This window comes from Emydura macquarii, unplaced genomic scaffold (genome assembly GCF_026122565.2).
Source record: "Emydura macquarii macquarii isolate MOO-44397 ecotype Brisbane River unplaced genomic scaffold, CSIRO-AGI_Emac_v2 contig_212, whole genome shotgun sequence".
NCBI lineage: Eukaryota > Metazoa > Chordata > Testudines > Chelidae > Emydura > Emydura macquarii.
The window spans coordinates 13,892,665-13,918,214 of NW_027130349.1; the positions used below are offsets into that span (position 1 = coordinate 13,892,665).

Genomic DNA, 25,550 nt, shown 5'->3' on the forward strand with positions numbered 1-25,550 from the left:
TACGATGCTCTAAGTTTATCTATATGTAGAGTAATAGAAGCATGAAAGAAAAGTGCTATTAGCCTTGAGAAGTGGAAAATTATTGGTTTCATTTACTATGACAGCTGCAGTGTTTAAACAATTGATGCCTTTACAAATAATGTGAGATTTTTACATTAATGTCTGAAGGTTTAAGCTAGTGCACTTTTTTCAGATTTAAGATATCTGGAAATCAGTCTACAGAGAAATGATGTTTCATAAGTGGGATGCCTCAGAGCTTAACATAAGGAAATGCTATCCATTCAAAAACAAAGTATGTGAGCATTAACTAGGGCTGCTCTGGAAGGATTCTGAAATGGCATCTTATTCATAATGATAATACAGTTGCTCTGAACTAAGCAGTGAGTCACAAGTAATGGCATCCAGAAAGATAATGCAGCTCAGAGAAAAGGCTAGAAGTGTAATTAAAATCATTAGAGAAGATGCTGGGCCTGTCAAACTTGGTATTACTGGAAAGCTCTTGGACGGGTCTGTGTTGTTTCCAATTTGTCACATGTTGGTTTACTGAAATGAGGTCAAATTAAAAATTGTGAAAGTATATTTAATCATGCTGCTTTATAGTCCCCATTTTCATAAGTTTACATTTTAGAATACAATATACCTAAATGTATCAACAGCGCTTTTCCTCCTGAAGGATCACTGCATTATAAATAGAACAAACTTTTGTAGGGAACAGGTCACATTAACTATTTCTCTAATGCTCATTTCAACAAACTTCCACCTAGATGTGTTTTCCTCAAAATACTCATCTGATAAGATCCAACTCAACTCCTCACCTCGACTGCTTCCACAATGCAGTTGGATATTGTCAATATAGAAGTCTGCTGAAAGTGGGGCAAGCACAAAATTGAGTATCAAAATAATTAACAAAAGGATGCACTGATTTGTAGGCTTTCCTTTTTAATTCAACAAAACCCTCAATTTTTAAGATTTGTGGCAGCCTCACCTATGTCCTGAGGGCAGCAGACTCCCTGGACCTTGCTTCAGAATTCAGGTGCAGTTTGCCAGAGAACACACGGGGCCTTGGGATTAGTGTTAAAACAATCAAGATCAGTACATGGGTTTGAGGAGTCAGTTAAATTGATTAACTTACATCCTCTTCCAGCCACACAATAATATCAGGGAAAGCAACTATAAAGTGTAAGGTAGAGAAGTGCCTACTTTGACTTACACGGTTCAGGTCTTCAGTATGCATGTTACTCTGAAGTAAACCATTACACTAATTTTTGTGGAGGTTCCTTTGAACTTTAATACTTATCTTGCACGCCACCTGTGAATTTGTTATATGAAATTCAAAGTTTTGTTCCCTACAGTAATTAACTTTACCCATACGCACAAATGTTAAGGTGTAAATTCAGCAATATACATAGAATATTAAAGGCATAAATCAAAGCCCATTGAAGCTTCCATTGGCTGTAAGTGCATAGTGCAACAGTTACACTTGTGGGAAATAGATGTTTGAGATTTTAAATAGACAAATTTAAGGAAATTCAACCATATTGTATAGCAGTTTTCTTGCACTGAATTATGCAGGGTATTTTATGCATAAGATTAGAAAAAAAATGGAAAGTTACTGAACCAAGTATTTAATCAAATATCTTTGTTTTCAGTATGACTGGAATTTTACAAAACAAGATGTAAAAAACAGGGTTCCTAGTTGAGGCTACCACAATACTCAGCATCAAATTTGTAGTTTTCCCTTTGGAAAATAGAAAGCTTTACAATAAACCCCAATTTTCTTGAAATACTGATTAATAGCTTTTCCCTAACATAATGCGCACACAACAGAATGGTGTCAATTTAAAAAAATATTTAATGCTGCCAAATGTATAAAAATACAATAAAAATGGCAGTACAATACAAAGTATTTTCTAGTTTATTTCTTTTACATCTTTCTACAATTAATACAGGCATTATAAAAAACACAGAAGACAGCAAGTTATTTTGTTTTGCAAAGTAGCATGCTGGTGGTGTTCTTCATCCCCTGGATGTAGTTTACGTTGTAAACAGATAATTAAGAGGCCTTCTTGGTATTTATCAGACCTCAGTTTTGTTCCCGGAGAGGGGTTCGTATCTTGCTTTGCATGTCAATAGTTTGCAATTTATAGATGAAGAATATTCACAAGTCTTGGAGGTTTAGGTGTCAGTCAGTCTCTGCCTACGACATACAATGCAAAACAAAGTCACCGATTCAGTAAAGACTAAAAATCAATGCAGACTAAGGGCTTGGAAGTCATAAAGGTAAACCCACAAACTGATAATGTATTCCAACTTTTCACATCTGTTCCTCAGACTAATTATTCCATTACTATCTGTAGTAAAACTGTTTGAAATGCCAAATCTTTTCTCAAAAAGAGATTATTAAAAGGCAAGTGCATGCTGCAGGATAAGACCCCAGTCTGGCAGGTCACTAATGCCTGTGTCTAACTTTAAACACGTGAGTAGTCCTATTGACTGCAGTGGGACTACATGAGTATTTTGCTAAACCAGGGCCTAACTGCTTTTAGAAATCTAAATGCCAGTCCTGTTTTAGAAGTCACAGTTCAAAGCAAAGTGACATGCCAAGTCTCTTGTCCTGATTAGGGAATTCTAAAATTATTTTTAATAAAGCCTTGTCTCTATGACCAGGAACAAATTAAAAGAACGAAGATTCACAAACCACGCTGATTTCTTCCAGAGCACAGTAACTTTTTAAAAAAAGTTAATGGATAGCATGTTTAAAAGGTTTATTTTCCCCACATATCAGGCCTTTTAATGCAAATAAAGACTCAGACAGATGAAATATTTTGAACACATTTATTTTTAGTACACAAGAGTGAGACTGAGCTGAAGCCAATTTTTTTTCTTAAACAGCTATTAAATTTAGGAAGACTCTCACACTTATAAACTTTGCCAAATTCCACCCTGTAGTTTAAGCCATTTGACCAGAGTGAGAATTTTCCTTGGTAGTTACCTCAATAAATTTACAGAAGTAAATTCTTGAGCAGTCATCCAAAAATCTGATATTTAAGTCTAATAAATGAAGAGGGGTGTGCTAAGTAATTTTGTTCACCTCTGTTATACTTCAAGATGATACAGGCTTTTGTACCCACCCCCATCACATACACTCGCTTTTTTTTTTTTTTTATGTCCACTTGTACTATATTGTTTGTTTTAAAATATTGTGTTAAAATAAAAATACATCAGTTAATGAAACGGAAAAAATAATATTCCAAAGGTTTGTTTAAGTAGGTTTCATTTGCAAATTAAGTTTTCCTAAAACACACCTGTAATTTCTCCACTTCTACTTTAGACCTGTATTTAATTATTACTATTAGATAACTCCTGCTCAACAGGTACTGGGGAAAAGATCTGAAAGGGATAGGCACTCACCAAACTAAGGGGTGCCGTTGCAAGCCAGAAAAATGTAATTGAATAGAAAACTTGTAAGGACTACTTATAATCCTTATAAACTAGAATGTGATACTTATAATTGAGATTCAGATGTTTCTGTTGGTGATTTATTTGTAAAAGGTGAATGAGATTTGTATGAAGCTAATCATCTGAACATCAGCTTTAAAGTGATCTACTTAAGAAAAAGTAAGTTCTGCTATGCTCCAGTAACATGTAATGATTATGGAAAACAATACATACAGGGGAAAAGGATCACAGTCAAGATTTGAATCAGAAGCTCACCAGCATTTCAGAACTAGCACACCAATCAAGATTTCACCTCTGAGAAATGAAGACTGTCGTCATGTGCTCTCCAGACTTTTAAGTGCCATAGAAACAACCTAGTACTGCATGGCCTAGATTTTGTAACCACCAATTTCCTGTAACATGCTATGAACTAAAGACAAGAGGAAATTCTAACCCCACTAAAGTCACTGGGCATTTTGCCATTGATTTTAATGGAACAAGGATTTCACCCAGTTACTTCCTGGAATGTGATAAGACTGAATTCTTTAAGCTTCTTTCCCAAACCCCCTAAGTGCAGCAGACCAATCAGAGTTCTAAATATATTTGCCTGCTACTGGGGTGGTCCTTAAAATTGTTAGATGTCTTCACAGCCTGGTTTTCAATGTTGTAACCAAGCCAACTAAAACGTAACAGACAATTACCAAATTAATTTACAAATGCTACTTCGTGGTGTGAAAAGGAGTGAACAGAACATGAGCGCACATGACCGTTCCCAAGAGCGCAAGAAAGTCTTCTGGGAGCCTGGGCAACATAAGAGCCAGATTTTAGATGGAGTCCGGAAAAAGAATTCAAATAAAGATGTTCCCTCTGATGATAAGGCCTGGAAAAATCCTGCTGCTGAGTCAGAATATAAATGAAGACTTGCAATTTCAGAGAAAGAGGCATTTTCTATCTTTCAAATTTTTTTCTTAACTTTTTCTTTAAGTACATCAAGATTTTATGTCACTTTTATAATAGTACTTCATTACACTATATACATTTTCCTATAAACAAAAAACAACTTTTGTAAGACACTTTACAATACTTGGAGTTTTAATCAAAAGGAATAGAGGCAGACTGAGGAGTAAGATTATGATGGAAAGACTTGTGCACTTCTTTTATGATGGAGGTTGATTAGAGTTACTATAGCTGAAAGTTAAACAAAATCTGCACTCTCCCCCCCTTATTGCTTGAGATCTTGAATTTAGCATTACTGCACACTGTTGTATTATCCTTAAAAATACCTACTTACAACCAGTAACCAATTTACTATATTGTGCCAAAGGAATTATTAAATTTTGGCTCTGCTTTTGGCTCCAGTACAAGTTACCATCTTGTTTTAATGGCAGTCTTACAGTGTTCAAAGGGGTGTTGCTGTAAGACTACCACCTTAAGTCTTATTCTTCTACTAACACCAGAGCAATTATACACGTAACTTCTATTCACACAGTCTGGAGTTACCTGTGTAAATCTATTGCACATCAATGAGAGAATCCTCAAAGTGTATATTGTTCAGTCATCTAGTTGCAGTGTATTAAAACAGCAACTCAGTTTAGGTCCCATGTTTGACCCCTTGCCCCTGAGCTTGCAGGTGCTGGAAACCTCTCAAGTGCTTTACTGAGGTCGTCACAGTGCCATGATCCCCATTTTACACATTGGGAAATTGAGGCACAGAGGTACAGTGATTTGGCCAAGGTCACGCAAAGTACAGCGACAGAGCGGGGAATAGAATTCAAGTCCCTATCTCGTGCTCTATCGACGAGGCCACACAGCCTTCCTCCTGGGATGAGAATGATTTGGACACCTACATACAGATTCCATTGTACAAGTTCCTTTAAGGGAAAGAAGGTAACAATGGAGCTGGGAAAAGTTATTAGATACACTTTTTTGTACAAACAGTAAAAAGTTTGTGCTCCACTGTCTCAAACTGATCCTATGACAAATAAATACTTCCTTCATCTACTATTCTTGATGAAGTGACTAACTATTGTGTTTATTATGGTGGTAAGCAACTTAAAGTAACTTAGATAGATCTGGAATTCTTAATTAAGACTTGGACACAGTTAATCTTACCAAATAACTCATAATATTCATCTATAGTCTGTAGCCATTACTTTCAATTATGTTTGAAACAAGTTTTTCAGGAAGTTAAATCAGTTTACTTGCAATGTGCCTTCTACATTGACTATTGGTAAGTAATAGATTTATTATTATTATTACAAGGAATAAAACTCAAAAATGAATAAGATAGAGACACAAATATCACATTTCACATTTAATGGAATGTCAGAACTTTAACAAAATTAGGGTTTCAGACAGTACCTGATGTCTGAATACAACTTCCATTAATCTGTTTAACAATTTGCCTCTAAGTCTAGGGCTAGTAAATAGCTTTATTAAAAAAAACCAAAAGCAATTTCAATCTTTTTTAAATAAGGAAACTGCAAAAACAAAAATAAATAAATAAAAGGAATGCAGCTTACAGAGTAGAAACTGAAAAGTGCTTCATCAGAACCCTAGCTGCTCATATCAAAGTCTCAAAATCTTGAACTATGGGGAATGGATGTATTGTTAACTACTTTAACGCACAAGTTATGCTTTACATTTAGTTTCAAAATCAAAATTCTTTTTTGGTCAAATAAATTTGTACAAACTAAGTTTTTAAAAGTACAATTAGCTACAAAAAGTAAGATTAAATATGCAGTTATAAAATAGATTTATCCTGGGTCATAAGAATATAAAATGTTGATGCCTGTGTCAATAGTACATTACACATTACACACATTTAAGGATAACTTCTTTGCATTAATAATGTAAATGATATCACACTGTTTATTGCTTATGTCAGGCATGTAAATTAAAACCCAAACAGCCTCAATAGTTAAATTTTTGTGGCTCAAGGTCTGTCTACTAGATTCAGCAGAATACCATTTTAAAAAGTATATAAATACAATTACAGAAAGTTTGTACCTGTTTATTTAACAAACATGAACTTTATTCTGGGCATCAATTTGCTGTTTGGTTTCAGAAGTACCTGCTGTGAAAGTCCTGAGATGTTGACTGTGATCAGTTTACATCACTTATCTAGTTTGTGTCTAAACTACTGCACCAACTTTAGGTGTAAGGAGTTTGCTGCTGAAAGTCAAACTCCCTAGTGACTGACTTGCAGCAAGATTAGCTGCTATTGTAGACAGGCTCACAGTGCAAAGTAAGTGTTTACTTACAAGGAATGTTCTTGATAATACAGTTTCCAGCAAGAATAAGCTCCAACTAAAATGATTGTACCAAACCCAATCTTAGTGAGAATAGGTTTCCAATATAACCACCTTTTTCTTTTTCTTTCAGTCTCACTTAGCTTCTGTTTCATCTGGTTCACCTTCTGTGCTGTTTGAGCTTTTCTATCCTCTCGCAGCCGCTTCCGAACAGTACTAAAAAAGATTTTTAAAAAGTAAGTTGTTGTGGAGTAGAGATATTAGGAGAAATCCCCCTCAACCCAACCCACAGAACAGTTAATCAATCTGTGCAGTTCATGACTAAACCAACAAACATGGGAATCTTGAAGGGAATGCTCTTTATTCTGTGCTACTCTAATTACCTGAAGTTTCATTAAATGCCTACCCTGTTTTAACATTATTAAGGTTGCCAAGTCAAATATTAGGAAGTTAGGTTGCAACTTTAATTCTGCTCCTGTGACACTGTCTAGCAGGTCTCCAGCAGGCTAATTCACTCACAGGCTAATAGAAAACAAAGGAGCGTCAAAAAGGCATTGTAATGTAATCAGGCCAATTCACTTATGTGTTGGTATAGTTCAAAGTATTGTCTTCATTTATCTGTAACCTGTTGAATATTAATTGCATTACAATTTACATTATTTATCTATCTCCCTGTACTTAATTAAATAACACTAGATTAAAGTGTGTGTATAGTCAGGTGTTACAACTTCATGAATATTAATGAATGGTACTTTGTATTGTTATCACTTATCTATCCCTACTATAATGTAATGGCAGGCAACTGCATTATATAAACCTCTAACTAAATGCATTATGTATTGTCTCTATAATTGATTTGCCCAACAACTGGGATTGAAGCCTTAGAACTGTAAATGAGAAGCATGCTAACTTCAAGGCATGGGTCATTACGTTCAAAATGGGAAATCTACAGACCCATGCTGTGATGGGAACACATGCCACACTGCTTTCCAGGGAAGACAGCTATACAAATGAATCCTGAGAGCAATCCTGTGTCAGACTGAGCTGTCTGGACACTTTCAGGGGGCATTCTACATACAAAACAGATCCCCAAAGCTGTTTTGGGTAACCCTAAGAATCTTATGGAAAACCAGCAGGTTACTACACCTCTACCACCATTTGGACTTATGAACTCTGATTCATCTGTAATGCATTTTACCTGCTTTGATCTCTCAATAATTCATTTCTTTCTCATAGCTAATATATCTTTAGTTAGTTTACTAGAGAAATTGGCTACAGTGTTGTCTTTGGTCTGAGATCCAGAGTATCCATTGATCTGGAGTAAGTGACTGGCCCTTTGGGGCTGGGAGTAACCAGTAATATGAGGTGATTTTTGGTTTTAATAACCTTTAATTACTTAGTCTAATTTGTCTGAGTGGCAAGATGTGCTGGAGAGCCTAAGGGGGACTCTCTCTGGCTCTGGTAAGATTAATATAGCAGTCCAGGACTGTACAGTTGTTACTAGCTTTGTGAAATCTAATTATAGAATATATCACCAGTTTGAGGCATCTGTCCTGTTTTCTGACAATCTGACCTGAGACTGGCACTCTCAGCTGTGAACTACTCCAGACAGCATGATAGCCCCCTCTTGCCTATGCGTGACAATCTTAACTGCATGATCATATTTCACCCTTCCCACACAGAACTATGGCTTCACTCAGTGGCTTAAGTTTTTCTGTATTTTGTATGTTAATATATACTGTATTATAATATACAAAAAAAAACAAACCAAAAAAAAAAACAACCCCACATACTGAGGATATCTTCACTGAAGAGGTAACTCAGGCTTTTTCTTGGTTGTTGCCTGTAACCCCTCTCCTGTCCCCAAACAAAACCCTCTCACGAATTTAGTGATACTTTCAATCTGGGCTGGCTGGGACATCTAAGGCTGCCTGCTAAAACCCAAGTGAGGCTGTCCCTCAGACTGGTAACCCACACAATTTGCAATGAGGACACAGGCTAAATCATTTGAGTGCTGATAATTCTCCAGTGTCCTCCCACAATTCCCCGTGTGCCCAGAAAGACAGATATTCTCCCACAACTCACTGGAAAAGAATCAGAGCAACTCAGTTTATTGCAACACAAAGAATCATGGGACATGATCCCACAAGTCCTAACACCACACAATGGCGAGTGCAGAAACAGTGATGTAACTTAAGTATAGCTTTGCTGTGTGGCTGCTCACACCAGGAATAGGCTAACCAAGGTGCTCAGCCCCAGGTTTTGATCACCTGAGTTAATTACACTACAGTGAAGACATGCCCACATACTACTTTTACCTTCAATCCATAGTAAACCTCATACTGATAACAATGGGAAGTTGGTACAAAGACTGAGGATAAAATATGGTCCTTGTAGTAACTGAGGGTCTAGTTTTCCAGAGGTACTGAACACCAACAGTCCCACTGACTACAGTTGGGCCTATTAGTACTTACTACTTCTGAAACTCAGACCATAAACTTTTTTTTTAAAGTAGTTAGCATTGCATTTACCACTGTGGTGAAAAACTGATGCCAGGTACTTGAAGTAGGACCATTACTATTTCTGCCCTTTGCAAGTTAAGCAGTTATCTGATCTGTGCATATGATTGTGATAATTGCTCAGTTTAGGTGTACAAGTGTGCATTTAAGACAACGTCTACACCAGGAGCACTTTACCAGCAAAGCACTCCTGGTGTGGATGCAGCTATACCGGCAAAACTGTCCTTTATATTGATATAGTAAAACCACTCCCCATGAGTGAAGCAAACTATCCTGATGAAAATGTATTTTCATCAATATAGCTGCATCTATACTAGAAACTTCTGCTAGCACAGACACATTGGTTAGGGAATCTCACGTTTTCACACCCCGATCAACACGGTTATCCAGCAGAAGTCTAACTTGTATGTTGCTACAAGCACAATGGCACAGCGACAGTGCTGCAGCTATACTGCTGTAGTGCTTGTACCATAGACACTTAAGCCTAGCCTATACCTAAAACTTAGGTCAACCTAGCTACATCACTCAAGGCTGGGAAGTAGTTAGGTCAACCTATCCCTTCCATCAACTCAGCTATGCCTCTCAAAGGGTGGATTTACTATGGCAATGAGAAAAATGGTGTAAACATACCTTTACTTTAGTGACAGAAGGGTTTTTTCTCATTGCCATATTAAATCCACCCCCTTGAGAGGTGGTAGCTAGGTCAGTGGTGACCTACTTGCATTCATAGTGTTGACCTAACTACTTCATAGGATGTGAAATTTTTCACAGCCCAGAGTGATGTGGCTAGGTTGACCTAAGTTTCAGATTGAGACCAGGCCTTAGACAATCTTATTATCTGAAAGTTTGAAGCCTTAATGACAGTAAGCTCCAAAGTTAGGAACTCAGTGACATGAAATGGGTAGTTCATTCCTTTCAATTGTTTCAGAGTGTTTGCAGAATGACGTTTTAAACATTGTGCTTTAAGCCTTTGCATTGCCAGCCATCTTGTTTTTTTTCTCTTCTCTTCTTAAAGCTTAGTCGTCATTTAAATTAAGTACTGAATAAGTAATAACTAAAGTGGTATCAAAGATTAAATAAAATCATGTCTAAGACCATCAAGGGAAAAAACACCCCATCCTCGCCCCCATACTCAAGAGACAAATTATTTGGGATTAGAATTTCCCCAGGATCAGAGGACTTTTTTAAAAAAGTCCCAAATAATTTTCCATGTTGCTTACCTTACAGTGCTTCCATCCATAGCATCTTGGGCTTTAGTGGACTGTTCAGTATTTATTTTCTCTCCTATTTGCTCCTGTTTTTCTAAGCCCACTCTGTTCCCATTGTACTTCTCCGTAGTTACTTTGGTTGGGTGTGGAGGAGACTGCTCAGAACGTGGTGCTTGGTCCTCCTTAGAAAGTTCCTTCCACCGTTCCTGAGTGAGTGAGAAAACACATTTCTGAACAACATTTCTCAAGATCGTGAAAAACAAGGTTACTTACCAGTAACTGATGTTCTTCGAGGTGTGTTGTTCATGTCCATTCCACTATAGGTGTGTGCAAGCCTCCGTGCACGGCTACCGGAACTTTTTTCCCCTTCGCTGATCCCGTTGGGCCAGCTCTGGCGCTCTCTGGAGTCCCGTGCACATGCCATGGTATATGAGGTGCTGCCAGCCCTACGCCCCCTCAGTCCCTTCTTTCCGCCAACTCTGGCGGTGGGTGGGTTGTGGAATGGACATGAGCAACACATCTCGAAGAACATCAGTTACTGGTAAGTAACCTTGTTTTCTTCTTCCAGTGATTACTCATGTCCACTCCACTATAGTTGACTAACAAGCAGTACCTTGGAGGTGGGCCAGAGTTAGCGGTGAGATTGTTGGCCAAAATCTTGTTTTTGAAATATATGTAAGAACAGAGCCACAACACCCCCCCCTCTTCCTACCAAAAGGCACATCAGTCTGAATCAAAAGCTAAAACCTCAAAATGACTCTTACTGTTCTACCCTTTTAAATGTTAATTCAAGTCTGTCTGCACTTTGTATAATTTTAAGATGGTTTGTAAATGTCTGTACTATGTCCACTGGCCAGTTTATCTGTTAATTTTACCTGCTTCCAATATATTTGTAAAAATCCTATTCTAAGTACAAAAGCCACACTGTGCAATGTAATGTATCTATCTAATTGTGAAAGACACTGTCAAAAATGAAATAAGGTTTGCTCTAAAAATAATATGCAAGTTCTTCAGCTAGGAGTTGGCCCTGAGTGATTGAAGCGTGAATGGCCGAGCAATTGAGTTGGGTGTAGACAAAAAGAGTGATTAAACAATTGGTCTGAGTAAGGGATATCGAAACAGACATGAAGAAAACACCAGCCTCACCTAAAATGCTCGAGGGAAGAAGAAAGAAGCAAAGATGATCAAATGGTTGAAAAGGAACCCACCCTGATAACTTTGGAGCCAGCCCATTTCAAAGGACAAAATCTGATCAGGCTTGCAAGAATGTGGGTGATTGAGAATCACACCAAGAATGCAGTTGCAGCATGACAATGTAAAACCCATAGACTCACATGGGGTCCTTTCCCTATAAAATGGGACAAGAAGATGAAGGCTGGAGGTTCGGGTCCACAACATCACATCAGCCAGGAGTACTGATGCACATCGGCAGAACCTTGCTCCTCATCCTCTAGTCACCTGGCCAGTGACTATCATGAGCACCAAGAGGCTGCTAACTATGACATCTGGAAGATCCCTATGTATGTTTGTCTGTCTCCCTGTCTGTGTATGCCTGTCAGTCTGCGAGTGTGAATGAAAGCATCAACTGAAACATGTGTCTCTGTAATTGTAGTATTGATATAATGTTAATACTGTTTTCCTAGTGTTTACATTATTATTAATGCTATTTCACGAAGTAAAGCACAATATTAATGTTATTACAGTGTTGATACTTTTCTTTTCTTTAATACTATTTACCAAGTTTCTGTGTTCACAATAAACGTGGCTTGTTGCCTTATCCCCTAATAAGATCCTGTAATATTTGTTATTTGGGTAACAAGATGCCTGCAGCCCAGCTCTGCTGAAGCCTGCGTCTTCCTGCGCCCGTTGGACAGAGGCATGGTAGGATGTGAAGGTATGTACCGCCAGTCTGGCAGCAGCTCTGCAGATACCCTGCCCTGGCACTTCCTCTAGGAAGGCTGTAGATGGAGCTTGAGCTCTGTTGGGTGAGCTGTGTCATCTGGAAGCGGCACCTTCACCTGCTTGCGGCCGAATGTGATCCAGGAAGTTATTCACAAGGAAAATGCACCGGGTGGAGACTGGTGAACCTTTCATTCGGTGGCTGCTGCAACGAAGAGCTGCATCGCTCTCCGGAATGGCCTCGTACATCTGATGTAGAAGCCAGGGCCCCTCTCACGTTTTTAATGAGTGCTGTCTTCTCTTCTCCTCCGAACCGTGTGGTTCGGGGAAAACATAGGGAGAATATATGTTGGTCATAATGAAACTGGGAAACTACTTTGGGCCGGAAGGTCTGGTGTGGTCTCAACTGAACCTTATTTTATAGACTACTGTATGAGGGGGGGAGCTCCAAGGTCAGAGCCCTGATCCTGGAGACCTTCCTTGCTGAGGTAAACCTCCCAGAAAGGCCACCTTCCCGGAAGGCTGGAGTAGAGGGCATGATGCTGTGGGTTCCAAGGGGGGAAGGGGGGGGCGTGGGCTGGGAAAGGATCAGGTCGAGATCCCAGGGAGGCCCGGGTCACGGGCCTACAGATTGAGTCTCCCACCCCCTTCAGGAACTGAACTGACATCAGACAGGAAAACCGCAATCCTTTCTCCAGTGACTGATGGAAGGCTGATGTGGCTGCTAGGTGGGCCTTCAGGGAGGCCACAGTCAGTCCCTGGAGCTTTAACAGTGGCAAGTATTTCCCAGATTGCCTGCACTGGGGAGAGGCTGGGCAGAATACCTCAGGACTCCTCCCGCCAGACAACAGCCACTTCCACTTAACCCAGTACATGACCTGCGTGGAGGGCTTCCTGCTACCCAGCAGAACTCACTGGACTTGTTCTAAGCGGCTCGCTCATCGCCTCTTGGCCACCAATCCATCCATCGAGGGTCAAGATCTGGGCACCGCAGGTGACCGTGATCCTGGGAGCTGGGATCGCACTGACTCGGAGGTTCCCTAGGCGGGCGATCGAGAAATCTAGCAGTATGCTGAACCTGTGCTGGCGTGGCCAGGCCAGAACAATCGAGATGGCATCCACTTAGCCCCTTCTTGTCTTTAGCAGGACTGTATGCAGGAGGGGAAAAGCGGGAAGTGAATATGAAACTCTCTGACCACTACAGACGGACGGCGTTGACGCTCGCCCCTGCCCCTTGACCACAGAGAGAGCAGCACTGTGGACACCTCATGCTCCAGTCCGATACAGACAGATTCTCCTTGGGGAAATCCCCCTTCCAAACTGTCGTAGACACCTTTTGTGGGCACAGCGACCCATCATGGTGAGGAAGAGCGACCCCTTGACGCGGTCTGCCTCGTCGTTCATCACCCCCGGGAGGTGATCACCACCAGGTCCTAAGGACTGATAGCTTCCCTTCATAAGGCTGACGAATGGGCTCTCCCTACCTATCAATGTAGTACATGGTCGCTGTACTGTCTGTCAGCACCTGTACCGCCCTGCCCTTGGTAACGCGGAGGAACATTCCGCAAGCCCTGCGAGTGTTTTGCAGATCTTTACATTGGTGTGCTGATGCCTCTCCTCCCTTGGCCAGATGCCTTGTGAGCCAAGGTCAGTGTTGATATGGTACTTTACCCTGATATTGGCTGTCTTGAGCAGAGGGTAACTGAAGGAGCCTGTTCCATAAATGGAATGCCCTTTCATACATCCCAAGGAGTCATTCACCAATCTAGGGAGGCTAGGCTAGGCTAGGCTTGCTGCTGTTGGTTTTGGGATTTTTTTGGGTGGGGGCGGGAGGTGAGGGGACCATAGCCTCCCGGTGCAGAAGCTACCTGCTCTGACTGTATCCTGGGGCTGTGACTGAAGTGACCTAAGCGTCAGGCTAGCTAGCCTCACCACACAGGTGCAGGGCACCCTGTGACCTATCAGCTGTCGGCAACATTTGGCTGTTGTTGTAGGGCATTTGTGCAGGTGGGCCATCCTGAGGGACACTGTCTCACAGCACGGCTGGGGCAAGAAGGTCTGGTCTGGGAAGCAACTGGTCACGCCGATGCATTCCATAGACTGCACCTGATTTAATGTGAACTTGTGTGTGTTCACCAGCAGGACCCACCAGCCGCAAGTGGTGCCTGACCGGCTCACACTGCTCTGGACTTGGGACCTGGACCTGCCTGGGTGAATCTTGTACCCTCAAGCGTGCAGCTACCACTGCCAGGACTTCAGTAAACACTCTCAGGGCCGAGTAACAGGCCATAAGGTAAAACCATAAAGCATTAGAGGGAGCCAACCCCTATGAAGTGAAGGAAGCTTTGAAGATGTGTGTCCCTGAAATACAGGGCGGCATACCAGGCTCCTGTTTCCACTACTGGAGCTGGGGAGATCATGCGAGACTTGAGTCCCTTGTTCAGTATTTGTGAAACGACATAGGTCTGCCACCGTCCTTAAATCCCCCCCCTTGTATTTTTAAGGGGACGAGGAAGTACCTCAAGTAGGATCTCTTCCGCCATGCCCTGTGGGACCTTTCCCATTGCTCCGGGTTGAGGCGGCCTCAACCTCTTGGATGTGGAATTGCACTGAGAGGGAGGAAGGGGGAGGTGTCAAGGGGGTGGGGAGAGGAGACAACTGGTGGCCCTAGCTCCCGAACTATATCAAGGACCCAGTGATCCAAAGCATACTGGCTCACACAAACCTGAAAAAGGTATAGGCCAGGGCGCTGCCCTTGCATGCACCATCAGAACGGGCCTTTTCTGATTGCCCTATAGCCAAGAGGACCCTTACTGAGAGCCTAAGGAGCCACTCAGGGTGGATGGTGTCTCCTAGACCCCCGACTATGTCCCATTGCCCGTAGGTTGTGAGACGGCCGTGGCTGACACCTCTGCTGCTGCTGTCCCCGGGGACTTGCCTGACACCTAAAGGTCTGTGGCGTGTAGCGGCCCAGGGAACAAAGCGTGGTCTTGGAGTCCTTGAGACCATGCAGCTTCACCTCTATCCGAAGCGAAAAGAAGGCTGACTTGTCCAAGGAAGGGCCCCGGATAGGCTGCTGGACCTTTTGGGACAGCCCAGGATTGCAGCCATTAACCTCTGGGCACGCTGATGGTGGGGGGTATGGCTCTGCCCAACGAACCAGAAGCAACTGAGGATGCCTGGAGCGCTGCTCTAGCTCCCGTGGTACCCTCTTCCGCAATGGTAAACAGGCTCAGTGCCTGCTGCTGGGCAGAGCCTCAGAAAGGCAGCTCACTGAGTCCCCTGAGGGCTCACCTTCTACTTGGCTGGTAGTGCTATTGAATAAAATTTTTCTCCAAACAAGTCTTGCTTGCAGTTGCCCTTGTTCTCTGGAGTAGAGCCCGGCTGCCCTGCCTATCCCTGTGGTTGGCAGCAGCCACCACCAGGGACCTGGGGTGGGTTGGTGAACAGTATTCAAACCCCTTGGCTGGGATGTAATACTCTTCTCGACTCATTTAGGCATCGGGCTACAGAGGAGGGGGTTTGCCACGAGACCCTCACTATGCTGAGCACCCCTCTGTAGACCAGGAGGTCTACCACACTGTGGAGCCCACCAGTAGCACATTAAAGATTGTCTGACGCCCTTTTTGCTCCTTGGCCTCTAGCCCCAAGGTGGAGGCCACCTCTTGAGCAGTTCCCAATGTGCCCTAGAATCAACCAGGGCTCGGGAGCATGCTTCATCTGGCAGGGAGGGGAAGGAAGGACTCTGCAGGCCGCAGCACTTCTTCCCGCTGACAGGCGGTCCCCACAGGAGTCCCTGCCTGTGGGGATGAGTCATCGTCCGAGGGCGAATGGTGGCCCTTTCCCTGTACTTGAGGCACTGACTGCATCCCTGAGGGGTTGATGGACCGTGGTCCCGTCCCCCCACCGGGGAAACCCCCTAGGCCTCCATATAGCCATTGGGTGACCATTGCCTCTGAGGCCATCCGCCTGGAGCTCTAGCACCTTTCATTGGTGGTGGCTCCCCCAGGTACGGCATCCCCAAAGGGACACTGAGGCACCGTCAAAAGACCACAGCTGGGGCTGCCCCAAGGGCCCTCACTGTGCAGTACCGTTGCTCCAGAGAGTGTCACCTCGACGTTGATTACCTCAACTACCAAGTTCATCGTGAGTGCCGCAGCTGGAGCAGGCATACGGACAATGCTCCGGCAAGCTGGGTTGACCTGAGCGTCATCCCGGTACCGAGGACTTTGTGCTCTACATGCATCTCAGTGCCGAGTCAAACTCTGGCGACTAGGCTCTGCCCAGCCTCGGTGCAGGGCAAACTCCTCGGTGCCGAGTCTGTCTCCAGCAACTGTGTTCGGCACTGCCTGGCGAATTCCTCAGTACCAAGACTGTCTCCAGTGACTGGGATCAGCGCCGCGTCCTTGTGGGTGAACTCTTCGTTGCAGTGGGATGGACCTCACCTGGTGCCGGGGAGGTCGAGACCGGTATCGGGCAGGCGACTTCGCTCTCCGCATCGATGCAGGTCGGTCCGGCGACCATGACCTGGGATAACTTCTAGGGGAGTGTTCCTGCTCTACCCTAGGAAACCGGTCTGCAGGAGATCTTCCTCCCCATAACAGGGATCTCCTGAGCCATTCAGGGCATCCTAACGCGGGCTTCCCCCGTAACCCAAGTCTCTTCTCTCTTGTGGACTCTTGCTGCCCGATGGCTACTGAAGTCAACGGTGCTGGTAGGTGCCGAGGTGCTCTCCTACTCCTCCGAGTCAGGGGAGGCTCCATGCTCCGAGTGCTGATTCCATCCATTCGCGGTGCTGAGTCGAGTAGGTTCTGACAGTGCCCTCTGCACCGACGGCACGCTGGGTACCGCAGCGGAGCGGGTTGACTTGGAGCCGGCTCGGAAGCTCCATGAGCCAGGCTTTCAGGTGGATTTTCTGGAGGTCTGAAAGCCTTATTGATCCATTCTTCTCCTTATGAAGGGCTTCTCCCCCACGCTTCAGGCAGTGGCGGTCACTTACTGGAAAGCCTTACCGCCTGAGGCGCATGGAAGCCATGACACTGGAGCATACCTGCTCCCGGTAAAGCCTCAGCTAGACTATCTCAAAGTCTCTAACTACCACTACAACAGTTATTAATGTAACTAACAAACACAAAGAAATCATTTGCTTAAAGCTCAAAACATGGGGAATTAAGTGCTTGCAATGCAAGCGCAGGCAGTTCCAATAACCGTCACAGGCGGAAAGAAGGAACTGAGGGGGCATAGGGCCGGCAGCACCTCATATACCGCGGCATATGCACGGAACTCCAGGGGGCGCCAGAGCCGGCTCTACGGGATCTGCTAGACGGGAAAAAGTTCCGGTAGCCATGCATGGAGGCGTGCACACACCTAGAGTGGAATGGACATGAGCAAGCACTCGAAGAAGTAGTTATACCTTTGAAAAAGAAGCCTTCCACAGAGTAATCATATAAATAAATTAAAAATTACATAAAAACTAATTTATAGATAAAGTAGTAAACCACAGAGATACCCTTAATTACACTGAATAGTATACCTTACTACAAAAGTAATCCTATTGACTGACCTTGCATGGGAAGCTAACTTTAGCTCCAACTATGGATTGGCACACACTATTTAATAAATGCTTAATGCTGATTAAGTACTGGAATCTTACTAAGGTGGTAACATCTTCACTTTCAATTCCAGGGTTAGCTACATTTTTCCAGGTACTATTATTATGTTCAACTCATGCATTAACTTCAGAGAAAACATTATTTCTAGTAATGATGTTTTTGGTTCATCATAATTGGTACACATTTGTACTGGTTATTACTTATCAGTATGTAATATAAATATTGATAAATGACTGTGCTTCATCAACAGGATAAGAATAAAACATGGAAACACTTTTATGTTCTTTACCAGCATATGAAAAAGGTTGTTCCAGTGGAAAGATCTCAGAAGTTTGCACTGGATTTGTTTATACTAACTATCCTTACAAATACAAATCAATACACAAAAGTCCAATAGTTAACTCATCAAGAAACTAAACGTTAAATGTGTTAAAGACCCCATGATGAATACATGTTTTTAGTCTTACACGTTTGGTCCAAAAAACAAAATGTCAAGGAATACTTCAGTGGATGAAGTGAAATGGACTTTGCTTCAAAGACAAGTACACCCATCAGTCTTAGCTTCAGGTAACACTAAAACCAAGACTAATGTGAGGGAAATTTGGTTGTTAGAAAATAACTTGAAGGTTAAATATACAGCACACAAATCTGTCCTGGATTAACAAACATCTAAAGGTGAAAGTCAGGGCTGTAAACTCACAGAAATAAAAAAAGATAAGACTCTTGAGCATGACCGAATAGCTGCAGAGATCTCTGAAAGTGGATCTGATTAAAAAGATAACCATACTGCCTTCTCTGTAATACCCAAGAGCAAGAAACAATATCACAACAATTAAAAAATGCTAAATCATTCTTCAAGCAAAATCATTAAAAGTGACAGAGGTGTAATCAGGTCTTTACTGTTGACAGATAAAATATTAGCAAGAACTCTTAGCAAGAGACAGCTAGACATTAGATGTGGAAAGTGTTTTTGATCAAAACATAGCCTCTGATATGAACTTTGCTACTCTACAACTCCACGTAAATTCAAAGCTTTTATCCATCAGCCATTGTGGCCATAAATCTATGTAAAATCTAGAGAACTGGATAAAATTTCCAAGATGACTTGACTACTACACATCCACATGACTACATAGTCTCTTAGGAATTTCAAATAGTTTTAAACAAGGGTATGTCATTAACTTTTTGGATTTCTTTGTAGCAATGTTTAATGAACCGGTATGCCTTGCTCCTGGGACTACACATTCGATTCCCCTCAGGAAAACAAAACCTTTTATTTGTACATATCAAATGTGTCAGAACTGGGGGGTCCTTATTAGAAAACTACATATTGCAATTGCCGTCCACACAGAGGAAATCCTGCAGATTCTGAAGTAGTGGTTGCAACAGTTTCCATTTTGAGCCCAATTTTGCCCTCCCGCCCTTAATATCCACAACAACAAAAATATCCTCAAAATCCATGGGTTAGGTAGGGGACAAAAAGAGACCTTTTCTACCAAATTTGAAGGGAATCTGAAAAGGATTTCCTGAATCATGACATCCCAAAAAATAGTGGCATTTGGAGTTTTTAAAAGTCTAAATTTTGCCATTTTGCAGAGGGAAAAGAAATTCTCCTGATATCTAGCACCCAGGATCAAATTTTATTTTGTTACAATCATATTTAGAAAATTAACTTATGGTAACAATGCTATGGGATTGTTGCCCGCTGAGTTTAAAACAAAATAGCAAATGACTACAGGAATTAAGATTTCATTTAATCAAGTGTTTACCTAGCTACCAGTGCTTTATTTCCAGAAATAGATCTCAAAATGCAAATAATTTGTCAGGGAGTCTTGTCATTGGAAAAAAGAGAATTTTTCCACCATAAGTGAAATTATTCAGGCAAACTTTTACTAAATTAAGATACATAAATGATGGTCACCAATTAGAAATCTACATTAAAACAATTTCCCCTCCTTCCCAAAAACCACAACTTGAGAACATAGTGGATGTGAAAAATGAAATGTATTGGATTTATCTGTACCATGGTGGAAATGCTTCCTTGCTCCCTGAAAAGATCACCTGCTAGTCCCACTCCTAAAACTTCAAAAAGTGCTTGCTTCCTGTGGATCTGAAGTCTCGTGTGTGTGTGTGTGTGTGTGTGTGTGTGTGTGTGTGTGTGTGTGTGTGTGTGTGTGTGTGTGTGTGTGTGTGTGTGTGTGTGTGTGAAGGGGGTGGGGAGAAGAGCTGGGAAAAGCACAATGCTTAAATATTTAAATAAAATACAGTTACAGGTGATACTATGGTTTCATCACAAGACAGGAACAAGGAAGGTGCCAGCAGATTAAAGGGGGAAAAAGGTAAGTAAGTTCACCCATCCACATCACGCATCTTCAGCAGGGTTTGAAATGTGAACCTTCCACACTGCTGCCACTTTCAGCTACAGAACTAACTACATTAGCAGGCATCAGGAGAAGGCTGTTATCCCAGGAGAGAAAGAGACTGCTGCTAGCACCATATGCTGAATCCAGGGGATTGTTTTGGGGAGTATGGCTCATCCAGGCTTTTCAACCCACCAGCCTATGAGGTCTTGCCCCATGTGGAGCCCTTAGGGGTGTGGGAAGAGATAGGATGCTGAGACTGCGTGCCAGGTTTTCCCACCCTTCCTTGCTACGATAGCAGCTTTCAGTACAACGTGTGCTGTGTTGCTAGCAGCAATCTGTTTACAATGTTCATGCCAAAGTTTTCCTGAGGATCACAAGCAAGAGAATGGAAATGGGAATTAAATAGTTCATATTTTGGCCTAACATATGGAATTTCATGGGACAAAAAAGCACTTCTCTAGCCCAAGGGCTCTCTCTCTGCTGAATTTCAAAGGTCTGCTGTAAATAACAAATGTCAGAGCTCTCCAGAAAAAGAGTTAGGCAACCTACGTACAGAAACTGAGACCAGTTCCCCCTATACTGGGAGAGTGCTTACACCTTAAGCTGTGATAATTAGATCCATGTGGGCAGACCCTTGAGCCTATGCAGAACGCCCCTGACTTCATGATTATGAGCCTAAGAGCATAAGAACTAGAGAAGTTAACACAAGAGGATCAGAGTTTGTCTTAACTGTCACCAAGTTCTCTCTCTCTAGTCTCTAAGAAAGGCAGTTTATACTAAAATGTTGAAGGGATATCAACTTGAAATATCACATTTCCATCTAAGGTTTTTGTATATACTGTTACAAGTAATACCTAAAATGACTAGAGAAAAGTTCTCTAATCCTTTCCATTTCAATTTAATTTGTGCATTCGACAGCTCTTTGTGAATAACCAGTTTCAGGGTTGGTGCAACATGCTCACCCCAACAACAACAAAGCTGAAACTGAAACTAAATAGACAGGCAGCAAGCAGGTGCATGCATAAAGAGAATAGAACTAGGAAAAAGGAAACAGCCTGAGCACATTCAATGCAGTTGACCTTAAGCCTACCCAAAAGATTCTTCTAAACAAACGAGCATAAAAATCCCTCAGTCTTTTTTTCAAAAGATAACAAAAATCCAAACACATTTCATGCTTTGCTATTTAAAGGGTGTTTTAAATAAAATTTCTGGATAAAATTTGTCAATTAAAAAAATTCAAGTTGACATACTGTCTCATCTGCATTCCAATTTTTAAAAATCACTCTTGAACAGAAGAAATCAAATATTACCATTTGATAAGGTACACACCAAACCAGGTATGTGTGTATAAGATAAAATCAATATCCATATTTATACTTCATCATGCAAGTAACTTAAATCCATAAACAATAAATCGAGTAACAATTTCCTCTCATTCTATAGTTAAGGTAAACAAACATTTTAAAATCAACTGTGAAGAGCAGCAAGGAAAATTCAAGTTAAAGCGGACATCTGCATTTACCCAAAAGCTCATGAAGTTCTTAAATGCAATGTGATCAATTATGTACCAGCATATTTTGCAATCATTAAGCACAATGTGACATGTGAAGGATGTGACATCATCCGTAACACTTAATGTTCAATTTTTCCCCTTAGAACATTTCATTCATTCCAAGCCTGGCAGAAAAAGTCTTCACTTCCATTTTTCCTAAGATGTGGGAGTTAAGCTGTATACAACTGACAACCAAGAATTATTTAAAAAAATACTAATATCCAGTAGTTAGTCTAAATTCTGAAAGTTAAAGATTGACAATAGAGAATAAAATCTTCTAAGATTTAAAAAAAAATTACACAAAAATAGTCTCAAAAAGTTGCATAAAGCTTACTCCAAAATTCATGCATCATTTCCAAATATGACTGTAAAAACTATGTATTGCTGCCAAAATTTATACTGAGAAATTGATACACTTGTCCGTAAATACCTCAGGGCCGCAGGAAATGCACATGCTAAAAAAGGGGAATTTGTATGTCTATTAAACGTAACTTAGAATATTCTGTAACTTGACTGTGACATCACTGAAAATTCAGCCAAATGTGAGGCCTGGCTTTTGATATACAAAGCAGCAAGATGTTCAGGGAATAAATTCCAAATTCTGCCAAAAGCAGACTGCAGTAAATGACTACTACTCCTAAGCATGTCTCTGGGCTAAAATCATTGATGGTATAAACAGTTACGCATAGTCATAACACTGGTCATAAGCCTATGTCAGAATAATACCACTACCTAGTTCTTACATAGCACTTTAGTGTACCTTGCACACTCAATGGTTGTATAAAATAATTTACAGGAGCACAGCTGTAATAAACATACTTTAAGTTATCAGCTCCTCCATCCACAACTTTTCCATTAAATACCAAATCTGTGAAAGCTACATTGAATTTGGCATCCTACTTCTGAAAGCAGAGTAGGTTTGTCAAAATAATTTATACTTGTCTATACTTTTTTTCAGCAAAAGAAAAAAAAATACATGATCTACCATACAAAAACATTCTAGGTCTTCATGACAAGGCATCCTTAAGTGGTTGAAGCTATTGTAATGATTATTACTGGAAGGCACATTGAAAACAAAGTTTAAAACTAGTGACTTGTAAAACCTGAAGCTTTTGACCTGCATTAAATAAACCCAAATCAGCTCATCTAGCTGGTTATACTGACTATAGCTGGTTAATCAAATAATAGTAAGAAAAATGTTACTTGATAGCAAACTTTAATCTTCAGCAGCAGCACATATTAATTCAGGGAGAAAAGACCCTTCAATTGCACTTGGAAATATGACATTTCTTTTGTTTTTAAATAAGCTGAAGATATTGATTTAACCTTCCTTGTTAGTACAGAGCATGATACTAATACATAGTATTAATATATCAGAGCACGATACTAATACATAGTATTAAAAGTTTAACTGAGACATAAGGCTGTTTAGGTATCTTCAAGACACTCTTCAATTCTTGATTAAGAGACAAGTTTATCTGCCTAACCAACACAGAAATGATGTGTTTTAAAAATAGCTAAGAGAACATTAATTTGAATGACCCACTGATACTATAACATCATAAATTTGGAATTTTATAGTAGATTGAATTTATTCTGAACATTTACCTGTATAGTTGAATCCCCCATGATAAGTTTTGCTCCTTCTATTACAGCCATATATGAGAATCTTAGCTGATCTGGAGTCTGAATAAGTCCCATACGATATTTTCTCATATCCAATAATACTTGCTTAATATCTACAGAAGAAGTGTCTTTTTTTTCCATCTGTAAAAAAAAATCTGATTATACTAAATTTCACAGATTAGGGCAAATATGGGACATTTGTTATTTAAAAGTACAAAAAAAATAAGGAAAAATTTTTATACATAGTTGAGTCATACAATCTATATATTTATCTTCTGACCATATTTCTGTTATAACTATGAGAAATTAACATCTGAAACGGATTTCTAAGTTTATTTATCAAGAGAATGAATCATTTAAAAATACTTTTATATAAAAAACCAAGAGATACATTAAAATACTACTGGAAGTTAGTTGATATCCATAAAAGCCAATATGGAAAACAACAATTCAAGCCCTGACTCTTAATATACTTCTATGTGCCTAACTTTACTGATGAATGTGTTTCAGTTGCAGGATTGGGGCACAGTAGTTCTGAGTACTACAACTTGGTGCTTAGTTACAAAGACAGACATATTCAATACATTTATGGGACATATGGGCAGAAGAACGACTGGAACAAACCATTTGCCAATTGAAGAACAGTGCAGTATGTATTACAGACACATTAAGATTGGCAGTATGAGAACAGGACTATATTGTAAAGAACTTCTACTCATCTCATTTGTGAAAAATATAAATTTTCATAGATTTAAGTCATCAGAATAAGCGTCCGAGAAAGTCCAGTGTCTTTTTTTACCTTCTCAAATGTGTGGCTTATTTACAGATATCTATTTGTGAGAAGTTCTCATAAAAAAGCTCAAATATAAACTAAAAGCCACCACACAAACACTTACCAGGACAAGACAGGTGTCTACTAATGAAAATGTGCCAGAGCGTCCTATACCTGCACTACAGTGAATTACAGCAGGTCCATGTTCAGGACTCAGCGAACCAGATTCTCTGACTTTAAACAAGAAGTTGAGGAATAAAGCTGGGGACTCAGGGACTCCAAAATCAGGCCACGTAGTATAATGATAATGAGATATCATCCTGGACTCACCACTCTAAAATGAAAAAAAATTACACAAAAAAGTGAAAAAAGGTACTTCTGCTTTTGGATAATTGGTTTTTTGAGACTCATCCATCAATCTAGGTCAAGAGCTACTAAGCATTTTTATATCTCTGTCAGGTAGACACAAACTGTTTGCTTAAAATTTGTACCCTTAGATTGTTCCCAACAAAAAGCTGGCACTATGAAACCTCTTCTCTAGGCACCAGGTAGTTATTTGTGACCGACACCTTGGTTATATTTTGTTTTTCATTTTAAAAACAAGACTAAGATACCTACTTGCAATCTCATGCCCCCCATACCCTAACATTACTAAAATACTAGCATTTAGTGTTTTCCCCTAAAATTTCCCTCTTTATTTACAAGTGCAGCTCAACTGATGCTAACAGTGTAAGCACCAGTATGGACAGGGCTGGCTCCACTGGACTACCAGCATTTTAAACTTCATGTTGTTTAGCCCTGCTCTGAGCAGATGCAGACAACATTGTGTTGAAAATGCAAGTAGCTGCTGGGATCTTGTTCACACTAGCATTGCACTGGTGGATGCAAAAGTGGGAAATGTTATGGAAAAAAGTCCTACTTACAAGGCCCCTATGTCAGAAAACCATAGATATTGTTTCTGCTGGAGAAAGTCAATCTTGTTCCATATGTAAGTGAGGCTATTGAGAATAGGCAATATTCTCCTCCTTCCTCCATCCATGGCTGAATTCTGTGCCAATTCAGCTCCCAAATCTGTTAACCCCAAGGAGCTTCAGGAGCAAGTTTTGACTAAATTTCCACTAGACTCACCTAAGACCTAGCTGGTCAAGCTACATGGTTTTTTTATTTACTTTCAGGCAGCTTAATCATGGATACTTTGATTTCTTGAGATTCCAAAATCCAATCTCAGTACCAAGTATCTTTGGTTTTTCTAAAGCTTTCCCCTAAATCTTACCAATATCTTATATCCGTGTTTCCTTAAAACAATAGCT

General features: G+C 40.9%; 1 protein-coding gene across 3 annotated transcripts in view; it reads right to left on the minus strand.

Moving 5' to 3' along the window:
• Nucleotides 1-1,834: 1,834 nt before the first annotated feature.
• PTPN2 (protein tyrosine phosphatase non-receptor type 2) overlaps nt 1,835-25,550 on the minus strand; it is a 58,808-nt gene continuing 35,092 nt past the window's right edge. For 2 of the 3 annotated variants that reach the window (XM_067548167.1, XM_067548159.1), the window contains exons 6-10: nt 24,365-24,574; nt 23,451-23,609; nt 10,429-10,622; nt 6,702-6,905; nt 1,835-2,197 (exon numbers count right to left, since the gene is read on the minus strand). In XM_067548167.1, coding sequence (XP_067404268.1) covers nt 2,176-2,197; nt 6,702-6,905; nt 10,429-10,622; nt 23,451-23,609; nt 24,365-24,574 — 789 coding nt within the window. In that variant the 3' untranslated portion in view covers nt 1,835-2,175. The remainder of the gene's footprint in view (nt 2,198-6,701; nt 6,906-10,428; nt 10,623-23,450; nt 23,610-24,364; nt 24,575-25,550) is intronic. The other variant, XM_067548175.1, reaches the window with a different exon arrangement.